This window comes from Carettochelys insculpta, chromosome 5, assembly GCF_033958435.1.
Source record: "Carettochelys insculpta isolate YL-2023 chromosome 5, ASM3395843v1, whole genome shotgun sequence".
Lineage (NCBI taxonomy): Eukaryota > Metazoa > Chordata > Testudines > Carettochelyidae > Carettochelys > Carettochelys insculpta.
The window spans coordinates 117525283-117544930 of record NC_134141.1 but is presented as its reverse complement, the minus strand read 5'-3'; the positions used below and the strand labels follow the sequence as shown (position 1 = coordinate 117544930).

At 45.8% G+C, this 19648-nt stretch overlaps 1 protein-coding gene across 11 annotated transcripts in view; it reads right to left on the bottom strand.

Annotated features, from left to right (window-relative positions):
- EPG5 (ectopic P-granules 5 autophagy tethering factor) overlaps positions 1–15846 on the bottom strand; it is a 98375-nt gene extending 82529 nt beyond the window's left edge. For all 11 annotated transcript variants that reach the window (XR_012645813.1, XR_012645814.1, XR_012645815.1 and 8 more), the window contains exons 1-6: positions 15738–15846; positions 10163–11104; positions 6311–6554; positions 4937–5073; positions 4235–4342; positions 3684–3757 (exon numbers count right to left, since the gene is read on the bottom strand). Coding sequence is in view for 7 of the 11 variants with exons in the window: in XM_074995828.1 (XP_074851929.1) it covers positions 3684–3757; positions 4235–4342; positions 4937–5073; positions 6311–6554; positions 10163–11104; positions 15738–15800 (1568 nt within the window). In the remaining 4 variants the exon portion in view is untranslated. The remainder of the gene's footprint in view (positions 1–3683; positions 3758–4234; positions 4343–4936; positions 5074–6310; positions 6555–10162; positions 11105–15737) is intronic.
- Between the last annotated feature and the right edge of the window lie 3802 nt (positions 15847–19648).

Sequence of the window (19648 nt, the reverse complement as noted above, 5' to 3'; positions counted from 1 at the left end):
AAAAGGGAGTTGTGGAGGTGGAGGAGGGGGAAGGAAGGAGGTTGCAAGTTTAGTTTTGGGAGGTCACAGTATTGTCACTGTTACTTGTATGCTGCCTTCAGAGCTGTCTGGCCAGAGAGAGGTGGCCATTGGCCAAGTGCCCAGTTCTGAAGGCATCAACCTGCCAGCAGCCGTGCAGAAGTACAGGTGGCAAGATCCTACCATGCCATTCTTATTTCTGTGCAACCGCTGGAAACAGCTCTGGCTTCACGGCAGGGCTCTGGCCAGCATCCACTACTCTCCGGTTACCGTTCTCTGTGGGCAGCACTGTCAACCACAGCAGTGCAGAAAAAAGGGTAGCAGTACTGCAGACCCCCCTACACTAGCCTTGAAACAACCACACAATTTGCTTTGATTCAGGAGACTTACGATTACAACACTGTGAAATCTCAGATTTAAACAGCTGAAATCATTAAATGTACTATTTTAAAAATCCCACATTTATGAAATTGACCAAAAGGGACTGTAAATTTTGTAGGGTCCTAAAACCAAGAAAACAGGTGGATACAGACAGATGGAGAAGCATGACCAAACAATTAGCCAATGTTGATGAGCACGGTGGCCAACAGTGCAGAACCCACTGCCTAGCCAGTGTCAAATCCTTTACGCCTCACAGCAGCTGAGAGTTCTAAGGAGGGATTTGGAGCAGGATGATGCAGTGAATGTTTACAAGGAGTTCCACCCAAGTGTGAGGGGAAGGATGGGAGAGAGCACAGTTTGAAAATGTAACAAATGGGCAACAAAGGTTAGCATCATCCAGTGGATCTGGGCACTAACCTTGGACCTTAATCCAACCTAGGTCAACTCTCTGCCCTATCAGACTTCCTGCGTGACCTTAGACATATCACTTAGCCTCTCTGCCTCAATTCCACACCTGTAAAATGGGAACAGCAGCACTGCCCTACCTTACAAGGATGTTGTGGTGATGGGTGCCGGAAATAGATTGGTCATAGCTGATAGAAAAAGGAAGCCTGTATCTTACTAGTGAATGAGAAATGGGTTGAAGCATGGTAAGCCATGAAAGGGCTTGAAAATGAATAAAAGTCAGAAGTTCATAAACCAAAAGGACTATAACCAACAATTTTATTTACCAGCTGAAAGCTGGGAAGCTTCCCATGGTCTGAAGCACTCAGATCTAACTTTGACAGCTCATGATGCAACAGACCTTAAACTGCTCATTCTAATCATCATGTCTTTTCTCATCTAGCTTAAGCCTTTCTAGTCTGACACTTTCAGGACCTGACTGGTGCCGAATGAGAGAATTTGTCAGACCACGGGATGTCAGTATTGTCTAGAACATTAGTAACACTTAAACGGCTTACTGAGTTCTTAAAAGATATTTAGGGATAAATTAGAGCTAAATAACACCATAGAGTTACCAAGAGCCAGGACTGGATAACTTAAATTAGGCCAGATCATGGATGTAGCTGAACGAGAGTGCCAGAGTAGAGAGGTTCAACCTGCACTTCCATTTCAAGATTGTTAGTGGCTGCTAGCCTGAAAGTCTTTAGAAACAAAATCTCACATATTAGATCATCCAATATCCTGCTTTTCAAATTGTGTGCACAATTATTCAACTATACAGATACTGTCAGCTGATACTTCCATATCAAAAATGTAACAGGAAAAGCAACACAGTAACCAAAATGACATGATCATAAGGTCTGATTTCTCTCAACCTGTCAGGAGCAACATCATGCTGGCAAAATGCTCCAAATACTGACATGATAACTACACCTTCTCTCAGTTTCCAATGCCAGTGATCAGAAAAAAAGAAAAGCTAATGACTTTGAATTCACACTCTGGTTAACCACAGACAGGGAGCCGTGCTAGTCTATATACAATCAAAACAAAAAAGCAGTCAAGTAGCACTTTAAAGACTAACAACATAATTTATTAGGTGAGCTTTTGTGGGACAGACCCACTTCTTCAGATCATAGCCAGACCAGAACAGACTCAATATTTAAGGCACAGAGAACCAAAAACAGTAATCAAGGTGGACAAATCAGAAAAAAAAAAATGATCAAGGTGAGCAAATCAGAGAGTAGAGGGGTAGAAGGTGGGGGGGGTTAAGAATTGGATTAAGCCAAGTATGCAAACAAGCCCCAAGTATGCAAAATATAAGAGTTCTGCAATCTCTCTTTCAACAGTGGTGTGAAAATTTTTCTTCACTCTTGAAAGAGAGACTGCCGAACTCTCTTTTATATTCAAATTCGACACATTAATACATGGTTTGAACCGGGACAGGAATTTTCTGAGTCACTATAGGGACTCACTTGCATACTTGGCTTAATCCAACTCTTGACCTCCCCTCCCTACCCTCTGATTTGCTCACCTTGATCTTTTTTTTCTCTGATTTGGCCACCTTGATTACTGTTTTTGGTTCTCTGTGCCTTAAATATTGAGTCTGTTCTGGTATGGCTATGATCTGAAGAAGTGGGTCTGTCCCACAAAAGCTCATCACCTAATACATTATTTTGTTAGTCTTTAAAGTGCTATTTGACTGCTTTTTTTTCTGGTTAACCATATGACTACATGAACATTTTAAGAAACTAGATTCACTGTTACTGACTTTAAAAAGCTACAGAGCAACTCAGACTATGCAAGGTTTCAGGAGACACCCAAACCCTGGAGCAACTGACTGAAGTCTGCTCTGAAGGGGCCAGATCCTCAGCTGATATGCTTCAGTACAGCTTCAGGAAGTTGAACGAAACTTTACAGATTTGCAGGAGCTGAAGGATCTGCTCCAGAGTTTTCAACCTTGCTTGCAAAGTCTGAGCAGATGTCAAAATGTGTTGGCCAAATGCTTCCCCATACTTCCTCAACCAGCTCAGCTTAGTGTACAAATCCTTGTGCGCTGAAATCAAACCTCCAACAGACTGTTGGAGTCTCAGTTAACTTAAGCTCAGACAATCAAGTCTTGACTCTAAATATAACTCAGTCTGATTCTCTCCTGGACATTTAAAATATTTCTACAGGACTGTGTCAGTTCAATTAGACTTAATAGCTGCAATCTTGACACTCAGAACATCTGTGGCTGTACCTTTCACAATGCTGTAAGCACACACAAACGTGAAAGTCACACTGACATTTACTAGGCTAAAACAGCAGAGTACTGAGCGGTGTGAATGAGGATACAGAGATTGCTCTTGATCAGATCATTTATTTTATATGAATTAGGTTTCATTTGTTATCATTTGTCCTCGACTTCACTGTTTTTATCAAGTATTGCAATATTTTATTCAGGGTAACATTAGAACCATAGGCAGGGGGAAATTAAACAGCGTAATCTTTGCATGCAACAGCTGTGCCAGACCTAATGTACCAGGCACCTGGCATTTCAGAAGAAGTTTAATCCATGACAATTTTGCCTGCAAAGAATAGCCCAGAATTTTATTTCAACACTGATAGGAAAAATGCTAAACATTTAGCATCCGAAAACTTTTACAGTAAGAATAGTGCTGAGGCTGCAAGTAGGGAGTGAGTGAATAACAAGGAAGCTTTAGACTTAACTACTGGTTTCTTCTGCCCATTCAGACAATTCCCCTACGTTATCTAAATATGTTTAGTGCCACCATGTATTAAAATATTCACAAATAAGTTTCTTCAGAACACATTTACAAAGTTTCTTCATTCCCACTTACTTGACAGGAGACATAAGCAAGGCAAGAGACTGCATAAAATGAAAGACTCCTGATGGATTATCCAAGACTTTGATCTGAAATTAAACCAAAATTTGAGTCTAAGCAAACCAAAAACCACATCTAGCTTAGTTTCTGCTTCTAAATAAAAGCTCTAGATTTCCATGATGTGTTTTTTCCTTTAACTCTCTAACATTAAAGGAACATCTTGGCGAAGGCCCTTAGCTGATCTAAGTGAGAAATGGGTCTTCAAAAGCATTTTGATTGGCGATTTCACTACAGCACAAGATTGAGAAAGCTGTTTCTGAAAGAGGGATCTGTTTAGAAAGGAATTTCAAGAGAGAAAGTCCAGCTTATCAAAGCCCCACAGAAGGACTTTGGCTCTCTCTCTCCTTCCTAAGCTCCAAAGTCCAGATCTTTAGAAATGTACTTGTCTGCCAGTTAGTCAAGAGAGACAGCCCTATGGTAACAAGCAGTGAGGGACAGGCATTTCTTTTCTCCCAAGCAAAATCCAAGCCAAAAAAAAGGCAAACCACACGATTAACCGTTCAAACCTGAATGAATGGAGCAGCCCATCTGCTGACACCTGCTGGGCATCGGAGAATATGGTTCAAAAGAAAGAGCTGGTCCCCTGGACAGCCAACTCTTTGCAAGACTGACACCTAAACAATAAAGATCATCCTGTAAGGACAATTTCAAGATTGGCTCCTTTGTAGACTTTTGAAAAATGCCTTTTCTGTTCTTCTCCTGGCACTTGCCAACCCCCATTTAGTTTGCACAGAGAATATTTTATCACCAAGAGGCCAAAAGGGACAACAGTGCTCCCTGACTTAAGAGCTACAATACAAAGCATTTTATTTCCAAAGACTGACATATAAAACTGAGTGATGAAGAATGATCATCAGACTGACACCATGGAGACCTCTGTCTTCAACATGAGCTGAAATACCATGAGCTTCCCCATGCTACCTTATTAATATGGCTAGTCCTACTCCAACACAAGCATCTCTGGGTTCACAGGCTCCAGTACTCTGAACACATGGCCTCTCAGCTGATTCTACCAACAAGGGAGCCAAATACACTAGCAGTTCCAGTCATGTGGCTACTGCCTGTTAAAAACAGGAATTCAACTACCTGGTACTTTACACCCAGAACACCAACCAGCAAGAAGAGTGGTGATATTTTTAGGGACAGCAACTGGGAATGATTCAGTTAATAACCATAAACAGCAGTTACACCACATACTTCTCCCTTACCAGCCTTTGCAGCCAAAGGAGGAGGTCACTTTGGAAGTGAGGATCTTCGATAACTCTGCGCATGAAACCAAAGAGAATACTGATGCATTCTTTCAGGTGACCCAAGTCCGAGAAAAGGTTTTCTGACTGCTTCGAAGCTGCCAATCAGAAACAGGATTAAAGCGCCATTGGCATTGACTCTTCCAGCCCAGTTACACTGACAAACGCCCTCATAGTTATAGTGATTCTATAGAAAATGTCTCCTCTGTCCTTGACATGTACTGGTAAACCTCAGAGTTACAAACACGGTGGGAATAGAAGCTGTTCAGAATGCTGGAAAAAACAATATGGTTGACCTTGAAAGGTTTTCAACAGAACATTGACTTCATACAGCTACGAAATTGTACTATGCAGAAAAAAAATGCTGCTTGTACACAATCAGACAGCAGCAGAGGCCAAGCTAAATAAATAAGACAAATAAAAAAGGGAAATATTTAAAAAACTTTGAAAAGATGAGGAAACTGTGCTTCTCTTAAAGCAAGATGGTTACAAGCAGTATTTTGCTTTTATGCAGCACAGTTTTGTCAGTTCCTAATGAGGTGTGTGGCTGACCAGTCAGCTTGTAACTCTAGTGTTCGTAACTCTGAGGTTTTAATGTATATTATTAAATCAAAATACAGATTGAACCTCTCATATCCAGAATTCTGTCATCTGGCAAACTCCATAATCCAGCATGATTTTAGTTATACAGGTGACCATTTATAATGGGTGTGGCCAAGTTTCCCATGGTCCCATAAAGTTTGTTTGTAGCCATCAGTCCCGGCTCTCTGCTTTCTGTGCTCTTATGTAGCTGTAATTTACCTCTAAACTTCTTCTAAGAGCCCAATAAGTAGTGGAAGTGTTGGTAATGTGTTAGAAAATATCAGCCTCCCGTTATCTGGCAAATTCTCTCGTCCAGCACCAGTCAGGTCCCAAGGTTGCTGGAAGAGAGAGGTTCAACCTGTATTCTACTGCTCCCTAAAACTAGGATACTAAGTAACTCTTTTAAAACATCTTATAGTAATCACTAAATAGCAACTTTGATATAAAAAAGTCTCTGTTGAAAGGCAAAGCCTGTGGCACTGCATAGATCAGACAGGAGACACTCCTGCAGTCTTCTTCCAGAACAAGCTTAAGCACTTGATTTCTGGCATAGATCTGAGGTGAGAAATTCCAGGTGCTCTCGATGGATGGATGGTGTTTTCATGGGCCACACCCAACTCCCCCGTCTTTTGGGTGTTGAAAGAGGGCTCCTCTACCCTTTATATCCACACACAGAACTCCAGAATGAAAGTTCGGATGCAGTACTCCACATGCTCAGGGCCCCTGGGAGAGAAAATCAGACGAGGGACACACCTGGCTCTTGTTCCTGAACAGCCACAGATCTCAGCAGGGATGAGCTACTGAGCAGTCCATAGATATAAGACTCCACTTGCAAGTGGGACAACACTGAAGTGTAGGAGTGCAGCACCAACGTCTGATGCACGTGCTCTGCTTTGGCTTCAAACAACCTCTTTAGCTCACCCAGCACACTTTGATTCATCTCTACTGTCTGGTAGCGATGGTGGTCAGATACCTGACACTGGTCTGCACAGATACCCTGCAAAGACAACAATTATTTTATACATTTCCTCTATAAAGAGCCCTAAAAGAAAATCAGCACTTACATGGAGATCTTTAGCCACCGATTGCAAAGCTTTTTACAAAGACAGGTCAACAATATTCTGATCTGATGATTAAGAGCCCTGTGTAGATACAAAATTGAAATTCGCATCCACATCTGCAGCTACAAAAATGATCTGTGGATAGCAAATACTCTCAGGTATAAAGTGGATCTCTGCAAATTTGCAAGGTTCTAGATATAAAATTTGTATCCAGATCTGCAAAAAAGAGCCACAGGATATCCACACATTTGCAGGACTCTACAGATAACAGAAGGGGATACCAGAGGCTAAAACAGTTTTTGAAAGCAGATTCTGATTTTAGGTGTCTAACTTAATATTCAGCATAGCACATGTGAAAAATCAGACCCTCCAAACCCTCAAGTATAGGGTGACCACATTGCCCTATGGCAAATATGGAACACCAGCCTCCAGGAATGCGGAGCTGATGTCCCATGTTAAGGCTCTTCAGTGATGAGGGTCGCTGCTGAAAACTGAGGCACCAGGGATGGGGGCTCCGCAGCTTCCCAATGAGGGGTAGCAGAGAATGGGGGCTCCGCAACCTCCTGCAGGGAGTTGTGTGTGCTGAGGATAGGGCCCTTCAGCCTCCCAGCAGAGGGATGGGGGAATAGGAATGCAGCTGCTTCATGGCAGGAGTCCTGGAAGTGGGAGCTAGCACACCAGGGAAAAGGGAGCCAAGAAACCGGGCTTCTGCCCTGTAGCGAGGCTCCCTGGCAGCGGAGCCAGCTACCCTGAAACCCCAAGTAGTGAGGAATAGGAGCTCCACAAAATACAGGACAGTTTGTGCATTTTCTTTAAAAACATAGGACACCTGTGAGACAGCTTAAATAAGGGACTGTCCTGGTCAAAACAGGATGGATGGTCACCCTATTCAAATACTCAAACTGAGAAAACAGTCTGAAAGAAGGGAATTAAGTGATTTGCTCAAGATTAAGCAGTTCATCAGCGGCAAAAGAACAAAAATCAGGTCTCGACTCTCACCCTGGCATTCAATCAAGTGGAACATGCCTGGCTCACAGCCTAGGTCCCAGCCAGTCTTTATATACCACACAAAGAATTTCAAGGTAAATCCCGATACCTTATTTTAAAGAAACAATACATACCCAAGAAAATAGAAGAGTTTTCTCATTTCCAGCCCACTTACTATCAATTTGACATAAAATAATTTCAAACTGTCCAGACTTGCCAGACAGAAAATGATTTTTCCTCAAAATACAAATCAAGTCATTGAGTGGAGTCTTTCACCACCTGATGTTCCTAAAGACCATGTAACCATTGCCCCATTCTGTCACTTTTATATAGCTGTGCAACAAAGCTTCAAAGCACACATGTGGAAAGTTTGGTTTGAAAACTTCAACACACCAGGAGAACATTTATTTTAATGTAAAGAGGTGGGGATATGACCATGCAGGTTCAATATTTTGTATAGAAAATGGATACAAACTTGAATCATAATTAAATATTACAATGTTTGTTTGCAACACACTCCTCTAAAAGAGTAACATCTGTATTATGGGGCCCTCTCAAATCTCAGCTGATATAAGAAAAATTGCATGGGGAATTCACCAGCCACGCAGCTAAACTCATGGGAGCAATAGTGGAAGTTGCTAAATAGACAAGCCTTTGGCACTCTTACTACCTAAACTTTGTCTGATCTTCCCACAGTCTGGTAAGAATATGAACGCTGACTACACTTACCATCACTGCTAAATAGCTCCAATTTTCCCTAGTTGAAAACAGAGCCCTTTAAGACTAAATTGGCAAACCAGCACATACTTAGACTATTAAGCTTTGTGATGGAGTCCTCCTTGAAACACGAGCAAAAGAAATCCCTTCCCACTAGGCAACTACAGCGCTACAAAGACTACGTCTACAGTGTAAAGGTTGAACCTCTCTAGTCTGTCACTCTCTCAGCCAGCACCATCCATGATCCAACATGATTTTAGTTTGACAAATGATCATTTAACATGAGTGTGGCCAAGTTTCCTGTCGTCCCACAAAGTTTGTTTACAGCCCCAAGTCCTGGCTCTCAGTGTTCTGGGCTGTTATTTAGCTCTAATTCACCCTTAAATGTCTTCTAAGAGCCCAGTGAGCAGTGGATATGTTGATAATGTGCTAGACTATTTTGACCTCCCCGGTCTTGCAAATTCTCTGGTTCGGCACCAGTCAGATCCTGAGAATGCCAGAGTAGAGAGGTTCAACCTGTCCTGCAGTGCAGACGGCAGGGATGCAAATCGCAGAATGCACCAAAGTGTTGCTGGAAGCGACGTAGTACTCTTGCAAACACATCTACATTCATACAAAGTAGACAACTTCTTTGCACATGGGATAATTAGAGCACAACACTTTGGGGCATGCTGCAATTCATAACCCTATAATTAACATTGCCACACAGCACAGATAGGCCCAACAATTTTTTAGGGCTTTAGTAGCAGCCAAAATAACTGGAATCTCTGTGCTATATGCATGCAGCAGCAACAATGCAAGAAACCTGATCAGTCTGTTCCCATGCTCCAAATAACCAACAAATCCTTCCAGGCCTAATGTATCAGGATTTTTGTCAGGGCCGTCCTGAGGGAGCAGCAAAGGAGGGGCCCAGGACAACCCCACCCCAGCATCCAAGGCTCAGGGTGCTGAGGAACCACCCTGTGGCACAGGTCCCGCTTCTTTCCCACTCCACCCTCACCCTGCTCCCTGAATTTCTCCCCAACCAGTCTGGTAGGGAATTACCTGAGAAAGGGTGAGATCAGAAGGGGCAACAGACAGCAGCAGCAGGTCGCTTCCTCTCACCCCCACCATCTGGCACTAGCAGCATCCTGCTCTACTCCACTGGGAAAAACAAGGCTCAGCAGGCTGGGGGGCTGCAGCAGATCAGAGCAGGCTGCTGCTGGCACTGCCTGTCTGGTGGGAGTATGGAAGCAGGGCAAGTGGAAGGGACACCCTGCTGCCACCTGCCCCCACTGCCCACACCTTGTGCCAGGTTATCCTCCCTCCTCCTGTCCATACGATGGCTGGAGCATCCGCTGCAGGACACCCAAAAGCACAGGGCCTGGGACAGCTGCCCAACTTCATCCTGTGGATGGGATGGCTTTAACTACCGTATATGGGGTCAGCCACACCCAGGAAGGAGGATGGAAAGGACTGGCACCATAACGAAACCTCTCACTACCAGCAGGTCATTCTAAGCTGGATTCCAGCTCTCATATTACAGTGCATTGGCACTTTCATTCCAATTGACTACGTACAGGAATTTCAGTATATCAGAGCTCACTCTAAGGAAGACTGCACTCCACTGCGTTAGTTACAAGTTTAGATCGAGGCTTCACTGAAATAAGCATTTTGATGTAATGACTTCACTTAAGCAGTGACAGGTTTATTTTCCTTTGAACAGGAAAAAAGGTATCATCCAAGGCAAACAAATCTCTCTGAACAAGCCATCTTAAATACAGCACACACACACATTCAGCACAGCACGTGACTGGGACCATAACCTAGCGATGGTCAAAACCAACTTCAGTTATACCACCTTGACAGTCTGCTGTTCCTCCTTAAAAGTCCATAACCTGTCCTTGGCACTTCGGCAATCTGACATCATGGCCTGTAGCTGAGCCTCAGCCAGCAAGAGCTGCTTCCTACAGCGCCAATAGTTCAGGAGCAATTCGTGAAACTCATGTCTATCCTGATGAGCAACGCTCTCAAACTCCTCCACATAGGAATCAACATTCTCCAGCCACGAACCCGGCTCAAAGATTTTCAGCTGCTCTTTGGTAAATGGCACGAGTTCAGGCTCAGACAGAATCTCCGGATACAGCCTCTTATTCTGTAACAGCGGTTTTACTGAGACTGTTGCCAGTTTCTCTTGGGACAACTCAGCCAATAAATCAGGATACAAAGTTTCCAAACCAGAGTGCTGAGGACACTCTTTGGCTTTGTTAGAGACCTGTGATGGCACAGGTTGTACCTCTGCAGAAAGAACAGACTTTGTAGCCTCTTGTGCCTTCCCAGATCCTCTGTCCCATACATTTCCCACTAGTGACTGAGTACAAGCAGCACTGCACTTCAAAGTACTTTCTGTTACACCAGAGTTCTGCAATTGCTTAGCAAGTGCTTCTGTAAGGCTCTGGGGTCTGTCTGATTTATTTGTGCCAGCTTCCTCGGGCCTCCCCCTGCATTTCTCAAGCAAGAGGCTGACTTTGAGTTCTCCTTGTGTTAGAAGATCTGATGTAATTGATCGTGATTCTTCATCTGCTAAGGTTAAAGAAGTCAAGGGGATATCACACATGTTGTCATTCACGTTTTTGCCATCCTCTACGGTGTCACTGAGCTGAATCTCTGTAAACACTTCAGGATGTTCCACTGGTGCTACACTAGCTTGAGAATACACCTTTTGATCTCGAGCTTTGTTGGGGAGGAAGACCTCATCCAAGTCCTGCTTCTGGGGCTCTTCACTACCTTTTTTCTTTTTTTCCTGGAGGGAAAAAAAAAGATAGCACATCAGCAGTTTGACATTAATAAATGAGTAACCAAAGCAAGTCAGTATTTGTCGTACATTGCAATGCACTTAAAGGTTACACCATAAGACTAATTTCCAATATTATGAAGGAAATAAATGCACACTGTAACTCTTATTCGGATTTGGAATAAGTATACCAATGTCACCGGGCCCTTCATTTCATTTAATCCATAAACACTAACAGATTCTGCTAAACACACTGCACGTTTCAAATACTTCAGATGTTTGGTGCCTTTAGCATGTCCACATGATTAGTAAACACGGTATGTGATTCATGGTTAAGCACAAATGATGCTGATACTCAGCCAATCCCAGGGCTGGGGCTGCTGAGATGCCGGTACTCAGTACCAGCAAGTACCAGCAGGAGAAATAAGCGCCAGTTAAGCATAGTGGGTTCCTCTATTCATTTCCTGTTTTCAGAATTTCCCTACCTCTTACTCAATATCTTGTTTGTGGGGCAACTATGAGATTTAATACACAGCATGACAGAAACCATGCACGCTGTAGCTTTCAGTCTCCACAATACTTGAAATAACCTTTGACTTCAAGCTTCCCTGCCTTTTCCCAACTTTTAAGCACAAAAAATAGCAGCTAGTGCCCTGTCAATTTCATTTTTCCCACTTTCATGATCTGGAATGACACCCTTTATGAGCACTTGTCAGCATTCTGAGGTTTCCCAGGTCCTGAAACTGGAGGGGACCTGGGAACCAAGCAGCAGCCAGGAAACTGACCAAGGAGTGGAGCGGGAGCTGGAGTTGGAAGCAGGCTGCTTGCCAGACCAGGAGACTGACCAGCTCATGTGCAAGACACTGTCTGAATGGTACAAACTCATGGCTAGTCAGTTTCCCAGGTCCGTCCCCACCCCACCCTCACAAGTGGCGGGGGAGCTGGGAACCAAGCAGCCCCCTGGTTCCCACCTCCCTGCCACTCTGGGAGCCAGGAAGCTGAACGGCCCACCAAGCTGGTCAGTTTTCTGGCTCCTGCAAGCCCAGAGGAGACAGGAACCAGGCTGCATCCTGGATCCCAACTCCCCCGCAACTTGCACAAAAAATTGAGTTCCACAGGGAGGTTGCAGAAACACAATCCCACATAACTTGAGGGTTTACTGGTTCTACTGAGATTGAAAAACAACTGGGATAATTCTGGAGTCAGCTAGAAGTTTTGTCCCAAGACAGAGTGAAGTAGAGGAGACTTGCAGATGATCTATGCTCCACTTGGAGTACAAGGGTTTAACTTTTAAGTAATAGTAGCGTGTAATGGTCTTCAATTCTACAGGTTTCACAGAACCTAAATTTTCAGCCGATGCTGCTTGCAAGACTGATCCGGTGGTGTAATCCATAAACTAGAAATTAGCAGTTGGAGAAGCAGAAAAGATCAGTAAAATGAGGAGTAGCTTTCAAATTAATTATTCCCTTTTTAATTAACATTAGGTATCTCTGAGCAGGGGTGATTATGCTTGTGAGCATCCAAAGAGTTAGCCTGGTCTGAAGTATATCTTTATGCTTTCCACCAAAAGCACAAATATGTGGAATCTCCACATGATATGCCAATATAAACAGGATATGATATAAGCAATCCTGTGCAAGCAGCTAAAATTCACACAGAGGGGAAGCCGTGCTAATCTATACACTATCAAAACAAAAAGCAGTCAAGTAGCACTTTAAAGACTAGCAAAATAGTTTATCAGGTGAGCTTCCGTGGGACAGACCCACTTCTTCAGTAGTGAAGAAGAAGTGGGTCTGTCCCACGAAAGCTCACCTAATAAACTATTTTGCTTGTCTTTAAAGTGCTACTTGACTGCTTTTTGTTTTGTTCTAAAATTCACAAGACTAAATGAGAGCAGCATCAAAAAAATACCAGAAAAGTGAACTCATGCTGTTCTAAGGTCTCTGTATTACGGAACAGACCTCCAAAGAACCAGTGAAGAGCTCAGTCCCTGCTCAGCATTGGAAAAATGCTGAGTTACGCAGCAGAAATAAAGTTCAACACTTATTGGCAATTTCTAACAGAGCAGCTGACTGTGCAGTTCTGCTTTATAAAGTAGCTAACAGACAACAATGGCTATCAAGGCCTCAACAAAGCTGGCATATTTGTTTTCACCCTCCCATTGGACATCTATTAATCTAAACATATGCTTGCAGCTTTCTTTACAAAAAAGGTAATATATTTGGTTTGCTTTTGGATCCCACATCTCCCAGGCTCCTGTTCACTTCTTTCTATAGGATCTTTAGTCCAGACTTCACAGGAAAATAGTACATTCCCTGTACTCCTTGAGGCTTAAAATCCAAAGGCTCTGTCTTGAAGTTCCCATTCAGGTGAAACTATCCTTCTCATATGTTAGCATGTTAGATTGCTCCCCACCATCATCAGATCTGAGCACCTTCCCCATTAAATTGAGAACAAAATGAAATGCAGAGATGCTGAAGAGGATGCAGTAATTGAAGTGGGATATGACAAAAATACAGTCCAAAAGCTCAGTGTCCAAGGGGTGAAGCATGGGTTTTACACACTGTAAAGGAAAATGCAATGCAATTGAACCAGAGCTTGGATGCAGAATAGGGCAGAGGAGTCTAACAATACGTTGCGTTGCCTGGGTGGTGAAGCGAGGGGAAGTTCAATGTGACAGACTCTTTGGGGGCCAAGACAAGTTCACTTTCTGGTTGTACAGGAACAACAGAAACTCCTTCTACCCCCAGGGGACTTCCTGCTCTGCAATCTGAATGCCACTGACCCAATTGCTGTGGTCAGGAAACCCCGCCCTTCCTCTCCACCTATTAAGCTCATAATGGGGCTAAGGCTGGGGCAGGCAAAATAGCCCTGACCCCACCGCTGTTGCTCTCCAGAGGCCTGGTAAACAGCACCATCCCAAGCCCCTGCCCCTATCCCCCACTGCTCTGGACAGAGCCACAGCTCTTTCCCCAGCCCCCTGCCAGGAGTTCAGACTGCGGCCACAATTGGGCCCAGTGCCATGGCCCAGCCCTACCCACACAGACCCCCAGAGATGGGTCTGCAGCTGCAGGGACCCACTCGGGTCAGGTCCAACACCAGCCCCCACAGCACCTCCAAAGCTGGGGCTGGAGCCATAGCCGGGCAGCCCCCCCAGGTTCAGGCTCAGCACCACAGCCCAGCTCCCTCTCCCCACCAGGACATGCAGCTGAGTCCCCCACAGTACAAGCCAAAGGGCTGGGAGCTGCAGCCCAGAGTGTCCCCACAACCCTGCGAGGGACAGACAAGTGGGCAGGAAGCATTACCAACACTTCCACTGATAACTGGGCCCTTAGAAGACATATAGAGATAAATTACAGCTAAATAACAGCGCAGAACACAGAGTCAGGACTGGTGGCTATAAACAAACTTTACAGGACAAGAGGAAACTAGGCCACACCCATGATACGTGGTCATCCAGCTAACTAAAATCGTGCCTGACCATGGATGTTGCCAGACAAGAGAGGTTCAACCTGTGTTATGATTCTTGTCCTATTTTGTTTTAATGTGTTGCCACACACAATTAAATTGTTGCAATACACCACAAATGATTCAGGTAATTCAGGTATGTATCAGACTTCGCAATAAAAAGTGCTAAGCACAAACAAAATATCAATCACCTTTTAATCGAACCCTCCTTATAATTTGATCCAAACATCAAAAATCAAATAATTACATTTAATTATATCCAATATCAATTCAAATTACTTTCAGCAGGAATTATGGGATAGTGCTCTCAGTGACTAAAGCAGGCTTACAGTTTAAATCAGTGAAGAAAAAGGCCCAAACTCTGAATGAGAGCCAAGATGCCTAGGATGGTTGTAGAACCTCCATCACGGGAGACACTTAAGAACAGGTTAACTAAATATCTAACAGGGATGATCTACACCCATGTTTCTTAAACTACATTCTGTGGAACACGGGTGTTCCATGAACATCTTGCAGGCGTGCCAGAAGCATCTGACGTTTTCGGATATCATACACTGGTTGTCTCTGGTTTTAATAACGGAATATACAGAGAACAATAAGAAGTCCTGTGGAATACACAGACTCTGTTACTACTTCATTACTAGGCTACCTAATGAAATTTCTTCATTTGGATTTTGCTGCCTACGTTGCTGTTTGTTTTTGTTTTTGGTTTTGGTTTTGGTTTTGGTTTGGTTTGTTTGTCTCGTCGCTTGGTGGTCCCTGGTCTCACAAAGGTCAGGAAACACTGGGCTACGTGGGGCTGGTCCTGCCGTGAGGGCAGGGGACTGGGCTTGATGACCTCGCCAGGTCCCCCCCGCCCCGGCTCTCGTAGTCACGGAGTCTATGAAGATCCCCTAACAAAGCCCCGTGACGAGCGAAGGCCACAGGCGCGTGTGTGATCCGCAATCACTGGCCGCCCGGAGGGCCACAGGCTGCGGGCACTGGGACGGGCCCCCGGCGATCGCCCCGCGAGCACGGCCAACAGCTGCTCCCAAGCTGGGGCAGGTACAGTGCGAAACACCAGAGCTGCCCGGGAGCCCCTGCCCCACAGCGCGGCAGGCGGCCGGGGCCCGAGCAGCCGCACTTTCACCGCGCGCCCCGCCCCCGCCCCGGCGAGCGGCCCCGCCCCCCGTACCTTGGCCTTGCCCCTGCCGGGTTTGAGGCGCTCCCTGCGGGGGGGTCTCGTGGCCTCCGCCATCTCCGCGGCCGCCTCCGACCCCCCGGCAGCGCACCCCGGAAGTCCAGCGCGGAGAGCGGACCCACCCGATTCGCCTCCCCACCAATCGGCGCCGCAGCGGCTACGGCGCGCGCGCAGGGACAGACTTGCTCGCGAGGACGGAACGCGCCTCGCCCGCAGCGGCCCCTAGCAGCGCACAAGGCGGCCGGCTGCGTCCCAGCTCCGCCCACGCCGACCTGAAGCGCCAGTTCCACATGTGCAGCCAGGACCCCCAGCACCTCCCTCCGTCGCCCGAGTCCCCCCAGCGCCGCCCCCGCCCCCGCCCCCAGCCCGCAACTCTGCCGCACAGACCCCCCAGCGCCGCTCCCAGACCCCCTCCGGGGCCCGCCGGCGGTGCTGCCCACAGGCACGTGTACCGCCCGGGCTCCCTAGCACCGGCCACAGCGCCCACCTCCACTGCCTGAGCCAGCCAGTGCCACTGCCCCCCACCCCGCACAGCTGCCCAGTGTGATACCCCCCCGCCCCGTTAGCCCCTAGGAGTCCCAGCCCCACCTCTGCTCCAGCCCCACAGATAGGGGCAGAGGAACCAATTGCGGCCCCCCCCCAACAGGCTTCCGACCAGTCTTTGCTCTCAGCTGCCCCTGGAAGCAGCCACTAGGGCCCTGTGGCCCATGGAAGGAATCTCTGCTTGGTGCCCCTGCCCCGAGCGCCGACTCCAGCGTTCCCATTGGCCAGGAAGTACAGGGCAGCAGCTGTCAACAGGAGCAGCATTCGGAAAGCATTGGCCTTCCCTTCCCATTGAGGAGCTGCTGCTGAGGGATGTGAGAGTGGCTGTCAGGAGTCACCTGAAGTAAGCACCACCCCCTCACCCCTTCCCACGTCCAACTCCCTGCTCCAGCCCAGAGCCTGCACCCAAACTCCGTCCCAGAGCCCACACCCTCTTCTGCACCCCAACCTCTGCCTGGTGAAAGGAAGGGTGGGGGGCAGGGAGTGGAGTGAGCAGAGATCAGGGCATGGCCAGGGTACTTGGGTTTGCACCAGTAGAAAGTTGGCAGCTCCCCAGGCAAGCATGTAAAAGCTGTAACATGCCCAGCAGTGCAGCTGGAAGCTTGGTAGGCACCAGCCTGTGCAAGCACAGATATTGGGCAGACCACGTGTTGACGCCTGCCTTGGGAACCCAAACTGCTGTTGCCCACTCTGCTCTCCCATCTTCATCCATTTCAACCACCCCAGCCACATCCCTGATACCAGCTCTACTTACACCTTTCCATGGCACCTGCTACAGCAGCTCAGTGCCAACCCAGTCTCGGTCCCTGGTATGTCACCTCCCCAATGCGACATCCACCCCCTCACTGCTATCTGCCAGCCTCCACCCCGGTCCATGCTTCCCCCCCAGTATCTCAGCCACCCCTCCCCCCTCCAGACATACCCACCAACACCTTCCCCTTCCAATTCTATCACCCATAGCTTGGTCATGCCCCAATCACCCCCTACCGCTAGCACTGCCAGTGACATTATCCCCAGCTCAATTTCAGGCACTTGTGCATGTCCCCTCACAGCTCCAAATCTGCCCTGCCCTGCACCAGCACACATGCCCTTGCTGAGAAGTTACACTAGGTGAAAGCACACCATATGAGACGATCAATTTCACACAGACATGTATCATAGCTATTTTATTAACTAGTCAGGGAAAAAATGGTATTGGGGAACTGCTAGCTCTTAATTAACATGACAAACAAATCATTACAAATTTACAAAAATAATCCAAACCATGCCCCACTCATGACAAAGCAGCTCATTTGGCACCAGTGTTCCTTGTAAGCTGAGCATGGGAGAGGCCACCCAGGAGATATTCAAATGCTGCCCAGCAGAAGGCCCACAGTGGGCGGCCTGTGTTTCCACGGGTGGTGTGCATCCCCACATACCTCAGTGGACATTAAAATTATTCCACATGGCTGGAAAAAATTAGAGGGAACAGCGTTCAGCAGCTATCTGTTATCACTGAGGGCACCCTATATCTTACTCAGCACAGACAAATCTCATCCCACAGATCATTTACTAGTCAAACCTCCTTGATTTTCTAGTAACAAAAATCAGTTCTGTACAAATAATTTGTAAGGAACTTGATGCAAACAGTTCTGCTGTGTTTTCCAAGCAAAAGCATCGTTCTGATGTTGCCGAACAGCCTCACTCATCCTCAACTCCAGCATTCAATCTAGCCACTTATCAAATCATGTTATGCCTGGCTGACTTATCAAATCATTTTATGCCCGGCTCCTAAAATCTACAGCTATATTATGGACATATGGCCTCAAAATCCTAGCCCAGAATATAACTGGCATAATGCAAAGAACTATGAATTATGGTGGAGTCTTTGAGGGCTATGATGTGTTTGGGGTGGAGTCTTTAAGGGCTATGGCACATTTGTGGTTTTTGTCATTGCTCCAAACTCCCAGTTAGAAAGCTCATAGGCAAACAAGCAACAAAAACTTCCCTTAATTTCGTTTGAACTTTTTTTCTCTTCTGCAGTGGTGAGTGATATCTTTGTGATGCATTTAACTGATGGCTGTAGTCTGTACCACAACTGCTTAGGCACCCTAAAATATTTATTGCCACTAATATTCTCAGACTGAGTCACCCTACAGGTAATGTACCTGCCCTGAACGTCTCTTGTATATTGACTACAGTAGTGGCAATTCTACTGCTGTCAATAACAGCTCACACAATGAAGGAACAAAAAGCAGTCAAGTAGCACTTTAAAGACTAGCAAAATAGTTTATTAGGTGAGCTTTCGTGGGACAGACCCACTTCTTCAGACCATATCAGACCATGAATGAAGGAACAGCTATGAAATAGCAATTTGCAGTACAGATAAGGAAGGTGTTTTGCCCTTCATTTCCAAATTAGCTTAAGTATCAGAGAAGTAGCCATGTTAGTCTGTATCTTCAAGAACAACAAGAAGTCCTGTGGCGCCTTATAGACTAACATATTTTGGAGCATAAGCTTTCATGGGCAGAGACCCGCTTCATCAGATGCATGAGTCATATATAACTTAGTATATAACTTAGCAATCTGTGTGCTTCAAGTGCACAGAAAAATGCCAGGAGATAGTCACAGGAAGCTTAATTTGTAGAAAAGTTACAGTTTCCAAAAACTACAGGTTGAACCTCTCGAGTTTGGCTCCCTCAGGATCTGACCAGTGCAGAATGAGAGAATTTGCAGAGCCCAGTAGGTAAATATGAGCTAGCAGCGTTACCAACATTTCCCCTGCTTACTGGGCTCTGAGAAGATACTTAGGAGTAAATTACAGCTAAATAACAGCACAGAATACAGAAAGCCAGGACTGGTGTCTCTAGACAAACTTTATGAGATTGTGGGAAACTTGTCTACACCTATTACAAGCGGTCATCCAGCTAGCTAATATGCCAGACTATGGCTGTTGCTGAATGAGAGTATGCTGGACTAGAAAGGTTCAACCTGTAGCAAATGTCGTGCTTTGGGAACATAATAATCCAATGAGAAATTTTTTTGGTGATATAAGACTTGTACTTCTGCATTCCACTGCTGTTCTTGGACTGGAGGTGTTAGTTGCTGGAGTTCTGTGGCCTCAGATTGAAATCTCCCGTCTACAACTTGCTTTTGAATTTTCACTTTAGCTGGGTTGTATTAATCTCATAAATTCAGGCATATTCCAAATTTGCCTCCATGGTCTTACGGTCTAGTTCCCTAAACACAATAATAAAAGCTTGTATAATAACCAGTGATTCTGACCTCAGGTTTCATTTTTATCATTAACATTTTTCAGTTTGAAATCATTTGCCTTTCCAGACTCCTTTAGACATGGACAACATCAGCCTACAAAGGAAAGT